We start from the raw sequence: 10939 nt of genomic DNA on the forward strand, positions 1-10939 counted from the left end.
AGAAAGAGTACACATATTTACCAAGAGAATAGCATGATAAATTTGAAAGAAATTAGTATGCCAATAAAAGGTGTATGGAATTCACAACGTTAACTATATTTATTTAACCATGTATTTGAGGTTCCATAAAGTAAATTAGCCAACCATAAAAGAAATACCATGAAAGTTTATGGGATATATGTAGGGGGACAAGGCTAAAATTATGTAGACAGATGGAACAACCATGGCAATTGATTCAAAAACATATGAATTTAAAGCTCCAATTATATTGTGAGGTTTTTATTTTTCTTGTCTTCTATGTTTAGTATTAAATCACTATCATTGAATGTAGGTCTTGATTCGCAGATAGAGTAGGGGTTGTAAAGCTTCTAACAGAGCACAGGATGATGATGTTAGCCTATGATCTTAATTTCTTGGAGCCCAAATTCCATCATAATTCTGCTTCATCGTGCTGATTTATCTCATATCACACCCACATACAGAACAGTGGTGCAATGTATAGAAAGGTATACATTTTCAAAATTCCTTTCTTCGGGAATGATAAGATTTTCATAGAAATAATTGATACTCCTTTTCAAACTTATGGGAAGTCACTCTCCTCATCACAAAACGATGGAAATTCTGGAACACACAATGTGCATCATATAATGTTTTATTGACATAATTTAATCCAAATCAACTCATTCTCAGACATACTGGTAACATATCCTTTTTCACAATACATACATACATATAACAAATTGTAAAAAAAAGAGATTACAAGAAAATTACCCCAGCAAATGACAAATGGAGTGTGATTCACAACTGGTCATCAATGAAGAAGGATTTGGTTCTTTCCCGGCGAATGCTGTTGATGAAATCTTCTCGGGAAATCAGCCGGGTGATGATGGCCATTGCTGCCAACGTTTCGATGGCCTTCTCTGCCATCGTCTTCAGGGCGAATGATGGACCTGGTTATTGCCGGGCTTATATACGCCGTTGGGGAGGTCAGGTCGTCCGTGATTGGTCAGTTTTTTAGAGTCCTCTCCTCCTCTCAGCTTACCCATTCTTTTTATGATTGGGTTCCACGATTTGCTAAGGTTGAAACCCGCGTCCCTATTCATTTTATTATTTGTGATTCGTATTTCGATAGCTTCCTTTGTAAGGCGGTCCCAATATCCCTTTGCCTTGCAGAGGATTTTTGTTTCATTGAACTTGATGGTGTGGCATTAACACAAGTTCAATGAAACAAAAATCCTCTGCAAGGCAAAGGGATATTGGGACCGCCTTACAAAGGAAGCTATCGAAATACGAATCACAAATAATAAAATGAATAGGGACGCGGGTTTCAACCTTAGCAAATCGTGGAACCCAATCATAAAAAGAATGGGTAAGCTGAGAGGAGGAGAGGACTCTAAAAAACTGACCAATCACGGACGACCTGACCTCCCCAACGGCGTATATAAGCCCCGCAATAACCAGGTCCATCATTCGCCCTGAAGACGATGGCAGAGAAGGCCATCGAAACGTTGGCAGCAATGGCCATCATCACCCGGCTGATTTCCCGAGAAGATTTCATCAATGGTCATCAATGATTACAACATAATATTCATATCCTCTTAAAAGATCAACTGTACCACATGGAGGAGAAAATATTTATGTTCTAACACATTTAAACACACATAAAATTACAACCTAAATATTAGGTTCATTAAAATATTAAGAATTTAGCAGCCATAAAATTAATTCACTAATGAAAATGAGCACACCAACTGAATAGACAAACCCAAATTGATGATGGCTTACAAATATTTTTATCCATTTACCACAAGATTGTTGGAGCAAAAAAAATCATCGCTCATAACAAAAAAATTATCTTGTTTTCAGCATTTCAATTGCCCTTGCAAGGAATAATGGACAAAATACTAAATAAGTCACATTGATAACTACATTTCGCTTTGAATAAATTAAAATACCATATTACTTAATGTAAATGAGCAATACTTGCATTAAATTAGATGACAAAACACACGCTTGAATATGACTAGAATTTACTTAGAACAGGCTGGGTATAATCTCTCATAGCTTACTATAACCCTTACTAACTGAGCAATTAAATAAGTTCAGAGAATCCATTTTCCTTGCACTCCATGGGGCAATTCTCAAGTAAACCAGTAAAATGAATGTTAAAATAAACAAACTTTTAAAGCCAAGATTATGCTCTCACTTTTGCAGCATGTAAAATATTCCAAAAAAACAATCAGGAAGGAAGAAAAGATGGCTTAGCACAATACTGTTATCATTGTTTTTTTAAAATCTCAATTATATTAAATGGAAAATTCTAGAGTTAAAAATTATAATCCCAAAAAGAATTATTCTCTCAAAACTCAGTTAACTCTGTTGCTTATTTCTGAGCTCCATATTATGTAAAATATTTGGTACAATAATGTGGCACAACTCATATTAAATTAAATAATATTATTTCATTGATTAATTTTATTTGGTCGATGATTCAGCCTCCCACGTGAAAATGGCTGCATTCAGGGTGAGTAAGCACTCGGAGCTTTCACTCACACGTACACTGCCACTTCATTCATAACGACCAAAACGTGTACTTCATCTTCACATCCCTTCGCTCATAGGTCGAAGAATGAGACACTTTTCTATCCTCTAATTGGACAAAAAAGCCATTGGTCGCAGTTACTTTGGTGCTGCGTATATGACATGACCGATACAGCACACGTAGCCAAATGCTCACGAAAACTCAAGTGGAAAGGATCCAAGTATTAAAGTGAAAAGAAAAAGAAAAAATACTTTGGCACAATGGGTGAATTCCTCTAAAAAAATTCGTGGCAGGGAATGTGCTAAACACTTAGCCAGAATACTGTTTATCATATTCTCAGCCTCCCTGATTGGAAAGAGTCAATTGAGTGCAGCCTTTAAAATCATCTAGAAAACCACCAATGGCCACCAAGAGCTAACATTTTCATTTGTGCCAATCGGGGATGAGTGCTTAGGCAAGTATTGGGCTAAAAAGGTGACTCAAGAGAAATTACTAAGCACTAGCACTGAGCCATTGTGGTAGCATTCACTCCTCCAGGAAGCACCCAGTTACTTGTACACTAACAGGAAGACAGTGAAAGAAAAACAGAGGCTATGGAGCACAGCAAATACTAAGGTTTCCATGAAATAATCATTCCAGATCTCAAAGAGAGACATATTTGATACAAAAATATTTAATAAAATACACATAGATAATGTGCATCTTTAAAATCACTCTACATAACTAAAAGTAAGTTAGAATTGCATTATGAGAGAATAAATTTTCATTAATAGCTGTTTATGTCATGGCTCAAAGGTAAACGCAATGGATGATTTCATGATGGTGCAACAAGAAGACAGTGCATAGAAAATATTAAATATGATGGTGCCATAAGTGGATGATAGATGCCAAATCCATCCATCACAATGAAACACAAAAGTAAAATCCATATTTCATTATGTAGATTAATAACATCCATAAAGTATCGCTGGAGACGATTTATAATACCCCTATCCATCCACCTTGAACAGAGAAGGGTCCAAACTGACCGTGACAATTCTTTCCGATGACACATAGTTTGGTTTAATGAAACATTCTAACTTAATGCATACAAGTTTACAATCAGAAAAAAATCTGACAGTATTCCCATATAAAATATAGTAAAATTTAATTGAGTTATTAAAAATATGGATAACATTTACTCATTCCCCTAATTCTCTCTTTCTTTTTGAGGGGCCAAATGTTTCCTTTTCATCAGCCATCAGGATACATATTGGAATGCATCAACCGACAAACCACTGATATCTACCCAACATAAAAGTTCAGTAAAATGATTATCACTCATTCAGTGATTCAACCCATTTGACTGTTTGGACAGGTGAGGGTGGAGGTCACCACAGACTAGGTCACAAACATGTGAAGTCTCATATTCAGGGTTGGGGGGCCAGACTCCTTCCCTGAGCCTGGACACTTGCAAGGGAAGGTACCCAAGGGTCACTACCAGATTGTGTTCAAACTTCAACGGTAAATGAAATTTTAAGTGATAAGTGCTCTCGCTCAAGCAACCAATGGACCCTAGTTTTGAAGACATTTCTGACAGAAATTACTTATCAATCAACGAAATCGGTAATAGAACAATAACACATTATAACAACAATACCACTCCTATGGCACTCTACCTCGAGCATAGCAACAAGTAACCATCTCTAAATATATATGACTGGAGCTGCAATATACTGCAACTAGATAGTAATATTGTTCACGGATTGCGCAAATCTACACATTTTACTTATATTATTTTCCACTAATAGTAGCTGGAAAACTAATTCTCATCAGGTGCTTCAGGGATCACATTTGTCTTTGCAAATTTAATTTCCTATCACATTGCGAAGTTTGAATGCAATCTGCTGGTGACCCTTGGGTACCTTACCTTGCCAGACGATACTTTCAGGGGTGTCAGAAAGCTTTAACCAGGACTGGAATCCAATAACCTCCATCAGTAGCCAAGCATTGTACCTACTGGGCCACCACACTCCAAGATGATAGAGAGAATATTTTATGACACTGGGGTTATGCTCTCTATAGTTTTCAGACGGGTAGTTAATATGCATGTCAGCTCCATCAAAACTGCATGCAATAATCTCTTAAGCAGCACCACATAAGAGATAGTCTAGTCACCACAGCCAGTGGTACTTCAGCTGTATCCAAAATATAGATACGTACCATCAATCTCACAATTTACCAAGAAAAAGCGACTAGAAAAAATTATCATAATCATTCATAGGCTTCCGATTTCTGCAGCAAAGATTGAGCAGCTTTTTTTTTGGTAACAACACAGCTTCAAATGGGAGCATTTGAAATTGATGGATAAACCATTTTAAGCTAGTCATTTTCGGCCTTCAACAACAGACAGAGTCACATACTAATTAATGCACATAATTTCATTAATCTAAATAAGGAATAATATGATTGTCAATAACAGATAAATTGAGATGCCAGTCAAAGTGCTGCACTCCATTACATACAATAGTGGTAATTTTTCCAAATGAATCCAATGTTTTTAGTCCAAATAAGTCTTTGGAGTAAATTTCTCGATCCCTCATCTCAACAACTTCATCGCTCATATTGTAGTATCCGAAGTGACTGAAAAGGAGTAAATATTATTTAAAAATAACTCAATCCTGCAATTAAGGATTGCTTCATTTATATATCAAAATAAAAAGGGGGTATACAAATTATGATTCAAACAAACATACACATACATTATAGGGTAGTTTCCTTCATCAAAGAAAACAAAAGGCATAAATTGTAATTCATTACCCACCATTAGTGTATTCATAATATACAAAGTATTTAGTTTTTGAAACCCCAGTGCAGACGAATATTAATGGTCAATTTTAACCTCATTTGAAAAAGGCCAGATTGGCACCCATGCGATGCCACTCCATGTGACGTCACAGGGACCCAGATTCTATAAGAATAGATACGAGATTTACATCGTCTGAGATTACCAGCGCATGCATGAGGCACAGAGCTCAGGGAAACATCTCTCACTAATCATTTATTAAAATTGCCTTTGGTTGGAAAGTTTCCTTAATTGATAGGGTATTAATAATACTTAATTAAACCAAGCTCTACCTGCTAGCAGGGTACTCAGCTACCTGCTAGCAGCCTGCATCGTAGCAGCTCTCATAGCCTCACATGGTTGCAGCCGGAACCAGAATGACATCACGCAGGCTTTTCCCAGCATTCATACTTTGCCGAAGCGTTTTCGTGCGCTCGAAAAATTTCACTTTTAATTTAATCGCAAAAAATTGATTTTGCCATTCAAAAATCTAAAGGTGTGAAATATGAACTCCAGGAGAAATAATCTTTTGATTTATGCAATTGAACAAATAGGAAACCACCCTATTGCTGATTTTATTGAAACTATAACATCACTTATGGTTCAGTGGTTCAGTTTATTTTTCAGAAGATGAATTGTATTATCACCCTTACCTTGACTGCCACGGAGTTATGACCCCATCATCAGGACCACCAATCAAAACTAGATGTTCCAGAGAAGAAAAGCTAGCCAATTGGTTTTCACTGTTAGATGTGATTATTTCATTGTTTAACTGAGGCAGATAGGCACTGTAGCGGTAATACAGCGACTGATGGTATGGATCATTCCAGTAATTAGCAACAGATGTGTATTGGCCCACTTCCGAATAGAACAATTCATAAGCAGTTTTTTTCCATAAATTTGGAAAAAACAAATGAAGGAATTTAGCTGGAAAAGAAAAAAATATAAATGCTATTAATAAAAACAGTGTCTATTCAAGAGTGACACTTTATTAATCGAGCCTTCCAGTCCATCTCGAATGACAGAAATGAGTAGATACACATGTACACATAATTTTTATTTCAAATCAAACTAGGAAATTATAAGTGAATGACAGTATTTTCAACCATATATGCAGTTGAACGACTCAAATTTTCCACTAAGCAAAGATTTGGAAAATGAGCAGTAACTTCCATGTCATACTAAACTTGAAATAAGCAGTGCAAGTGAAACGCATTTGAAAGTATCTTTACAAAAAATTTTCCCCAAAATTCCCCAAGGGATGTGAAAGAAATCTTTCAAGATTTTCATCCATGTCAGTCGCTCAGTCATAGCCAGTGTTTATGCTACCAACCACTATCATCATCACAGAATTGAGCAGCTGTGGATCAGGTCAAATCTGATTAGCCATCATTAATAGACTCCTTTTTTCCTCTTGTTTCCTTAATTTCCCTCAACACCTCTCAAATTTATCAGTAAAGAAGCCAAGTCTTGCAGGCCAAAAGTTGATGGCACAGTTATTGAAGTTGAAATAACCCTCACCATTTATGGGTACATGGCGCCATCTAGTGCGCTCGAGTGCAACTTGGTGGTGCTGTCACCTGTGGCATATATGTTTACTGCTAGCAACCTCTAGTTTCCTGTTGTAACCAGTCGTTGCCAATGTCTCTTTGTGTGAGCATCTCTTTATTTCGGTTCCATTAAAAGTTGTTCGTCATTAGTTACTTTTGGGTCCAAGTCTTCTAATTATGTATTAGTAACCACAACAGGTTATGGGCTCAGACAAACTTCAACACTGCGTTTAAGTGAAATTCTGTGATTTTTTGACTAATTGACAGTTACAGACATTGGACCACGCAGTGAATAACTACCCAACATGGTGGAAACAAAGTTGGAAACTAGTGATGAAAGTAGAGTTACCTCAAGTGTTCACAAGCTAGCGAGTGAAGACCAATGGGAAACATGGAAGAGGCAGATTGGACTGTGTTTGAAGAGCAGTGTCTTTATTCCATCGTCGACGGTACATGTAAGTGTCCGGCCGCGCCAATAGGTGATAAGGAACCGTCGGATGCCTACTGCCACTGGCAATGTGAGGTGCGAGCGGCTCGCATTATTGGTACTGCGCTTGATGAAGAGCCTTCTATCCATGTTCGCAAGAAGACTGATGCCAAAGATATTTGGGATACACTCATGTCAGTGTTCGAACAATCCTCCTTGCTCGGCTGTACACGCTGTTCGATAACTTCTTTGAGTTTTCTATAGACGACCTCGCATCCGTCCCTAAGCACACTTCTCAACTGGCGAACATGTTCCATGACCTGATTACTGAGCTGAAGAAGAGCAACCCGAATGCAACACTCCCGTTGTCACTACTTCATCATCGTATTTTCCGAACACTCAGTCCCGAGTACCAGTATTATCGATCGACTTGGAAGCTGAAGGAAATCTCCCCTCCAACCTGAATCCATACCTCCGTAGCTCTGTGGGAACTGCAATCCTTAAGCCGATGTCCCACGGTCAAATTTGCATCAAATTTTGATACAACTGACGGGTACTGTGTCCCACGGTCAAAATTTCATCCAACTGTCTTTTGGTCCTATCGTTTGGACCAAAATCGTTTTGTCCAAATGGATATGACAGGTTCTAAATTTTCATCCATTTGGATGAAACCAACCAATCACAGGGCCTTTGACAAAAAAGCATTGCCAAGCGCTGACACAAAGGCCACACAGGTTAAACTTATTTATCGTCTGCATGAGTATTATAATTAATACATATATATATATTATGAACACAAAAATAAACTTTGTTGTATTCCACACAATATGCATAAAAAAACCAAACGGTTTCCACCTTTTCAGGTCATTATCATTATTATAAACCTCTTGATAAAGACCTGAAAAGGTTGAAACCGGTTGAGTTTTTTCATAAATACTGTATGGAACACTAAAAGGTTTAGTTTTTAATCTATAATGTCACCATACCTCAAAATAAACTCACAAAACATTGTTTCAAATATATATATACATTCAAGATTGTCTATTTCATCACCTGGTGTGGTCCTAAAAGTAAAAATGAGCAAAATTGGTCTCGATAGGCGATGGAAACTCTCAACTAGGAAATCCGTAATAATGAGTTGATGTTTAATAAGAAGGAAGCCATATTTAGAATCGCAATACACGGAGGGATGTTTTGCAAAGAATAAAAGATTTACTTAGGGTATCGAGGCCGAATTCTACAGGTTAGCTTTGTGGAGGGCATGCAATCCGAGCTTAATTAGCAGGCGTTTACAATAATGTCACGTGCCAAGACTGTCCCCCCACTGACAGACCGATGGCTAAGTTAAGGGCCAAATTTTCTTCCTGTAGATTAAAAGGAATTGCACCACATCCATTGAAAAATAAATTGGTTTTTGTAACTTGGATGAGTTTTTGGGTGGAAATGGTGATTTTTAGTAGCTTCAATTTAGCCCAGTGAAAATTCATGAAAATATGGCCTGGGCTTTACAGCTACAGGTTTATATAAATAAAAGTAAGTACTAGTTAATAAAAGTTGTCTATGTGGTATTCACTGGAATCAAATATAAAATGAAAAGCTTCTTTGGAAACAGCACCTCCAGAAGAAGTGCAACCGTAATTAGAAAGATGGAATGATTTCAACAAGGTGTATTTATCTAAGCCTGTTGTGATTAACCATATAATTCCCTAACCGTGCAATTACATTGTAGAATACTTTTAAGTACATTAAAAATAATTTAAAAAAATCACACTCGCATACTTCCATACTGCCCCGCCTGCGGAGAGCTTAGGGATATGAACGTCTTTACATTGTGACCAGGAAAGCTCTCCAGAATGCCTCGAGAAATCAATCCACCTTGAGAAAATCCTAGAAGGAAACGAATGCCACATTTTAGTAGTGAATTTCATGATACATCACCCTCAGCACTCGACTCCGGATAGAATATTCACAGTCTACTTATATAATTCCATGATCACGAATACGTTACAACTCTTAAAAGTAGCAAAGCTTCTCAAGTAAAGCATTAGCTTCAAATCACTATACTTTTACTAAACCTTATACTGAAGTCCAAGTACCAATTAGATGTATCCCGTCCGGGTGCGATGATGACACGTTCATCAAATCCGACCCAAAGGCTTTCACTTGATGCCACATTGAGACCAAACTCGACCAGCCGTTAAATCTATCGCTCATGTATATTTCAGTTCCTGGGTGAGCCTGAGAAGTGAACGTGTTTAGTGACGTATTCTTTATTATACCGAGTAGTGTTCTATACAAATACCTGATCAACTCACCTCTCTAATCCTATTCGCTAAAAGGGTTAGGCTTCCTTTTTCTGCCATGATCCCATGGATCAAAACAACTGGCTTGTATGCGATGCATGTGAATGAGCAAAAGAGAGCTCCGAACAGTAGTAAAAGTAAAGTCTTCATTTTTACCCTCTAACACGATAGTTAAGTGAAAATATATTCAGTGTCAGAAACGCACGTTAGCGTCTTAAGTATTCATCAAAACAAGGTCGTTCAAATGCTACCGTAAACCACACTTTAAATTGATAAAAAATCTGCTAATCATTGTAAGTCTAGACAGCTGAATACGCACAATTTCATAACAAGATCAACCTTCTCTCACCACTTCAACCACCAATCAACGCCAGCGCCCTAGGTGATTTAGCAGACGCAGGCAATTCAGATTTCAAAGTTACACAAATATATAAGCCTAAAGAGTTCTCTCAACAAACGAGAAAAATCAATTCTCAGTTAAAATCAGAAATTTGAGACACTGATCACCTTTAAACTGAAGCTGACCAAACAGACAACATTTTCTCGCATTCCTTAAGTGTTTTGTTATTGAATGGCAGCTTAGACCATATAAGAACTAGACCCGCCATTCCCCACCCCTACCCATGTCTCGCCGTGTGGCCAACATCTCCCCTCCGCTCCCTTCCTTCCCCACCCACTTTTAAAGCGGCGTGACGTCACGGTTGGGACGCTCATCGTCGTAGCGCATGGCTACGAATGGGGATTCACTGTATCACTGCGGTATTTTGACCATTTTCTTCGCGATTTTTCAATTAAAAGTACTAATATTTATTGCGTTATGTATGACAAGTATTCTCTCAACCATGGTTGGATTGGTGAACTTACAATTAATGAACATTGGCATTTTTCGGCATTGGCAGCGACGAGAAATATTGTGGCAGTAAAATGAAAACAAAGCCCTTTGTAAACTTCCGCAGATTTTTTCTTATCTCGTTAGCGATCTAGCATTATTCGGAACATCGTTATAAAAACATGAAATCTTGTACAAAAGTTGTAAACGGGGGGAATTTTAGAGAGGAAAAGGGTCATGGTGTAAAGAATTTGCCGGTCATTCACGAAGTAACGCGGCAACGCCTTCGCATATAGTAATTTTTAAACGGTCAATTATGCGATGCAAATTGAGCTGCGCGCTAGCGCTACTAAAAAGGGATGTCAACAAATCAGCATTTATATTATTTAGGTAAGTAATTTAGTTATTTCATAAATGCATAATGTTTTACTTAGCAGACAGCTCTCGTGTTATATATATTTTGC

The 10939-nt window shown here is 37.5% G+C and overlaps 1 protein-coding gene across 1 annotated transcript; it reads right to left on the reverse strand.

The window, feature by feature from the left end:
* Positions 1-3199: 3199 nt before the first annotated feature.
* LOC124165273 (lysosomal thioesterase PPT2 homolog) lies at positions 3200-10204 on the reverse strand. Its single transcript, XM_046542603.1, has 5 exons — positions 9659-10204; positions 9440-9581; positions 9123-9230; positions 6020-6293; positions 3200-5164 (listed from the first exon to the last, which is right to left on the reverse strand). Exons 1-5 carry the CDS (start codon positions 9794-9796, stop codon positions 4966-4968), a joined length of 861 nt encoding a protein of 286 aa, XP_046398559.1. The 5' UTR covers positions 9797-10204; the 3' UTR covers positions 3200-4965.
* Positions 10205-10939: the final 735 nt, after the last annotated feature.

The sequence above is a fragment of the Ischnura elegans genome, chromosome 9 (assembly GCF_921293095.1).
Source record: "Ischnura elegans chromosome 9, ioIscEleg1.1, whole genome shotgun sequence".
Taxonomy (NCBI): domain Eukaryota; kingdom Metazoa; phylum Arthropoda; class Insecta; order Odonata; family Coenagrionidae; genus Ischnura; species Ischnura elegans.

Coding starts and splice junctions, on each gene's coding strand:
- LOC124165273 (XM_046542603.1), bottom strand. CDS start 9,796: ATGAAGACTTTACTTTTACTACTGTTCGGAGCTCTCTTTTGCTCATTC. Junction 6,294..9,122: donor GCAGGCGGGGCAGTATGGAA/GTATGCGAGTGT, acceptor TTTCTTTTCCAG/CTAAATTCCTTCATTTGTTT. Junction 5,165..6,019: donor ATAACTCCGTGGCAGTCAAG/GTAAGGGTGATA, acceptor ACTCCTTTTCAG/TCACTTCGGATACTACAATA.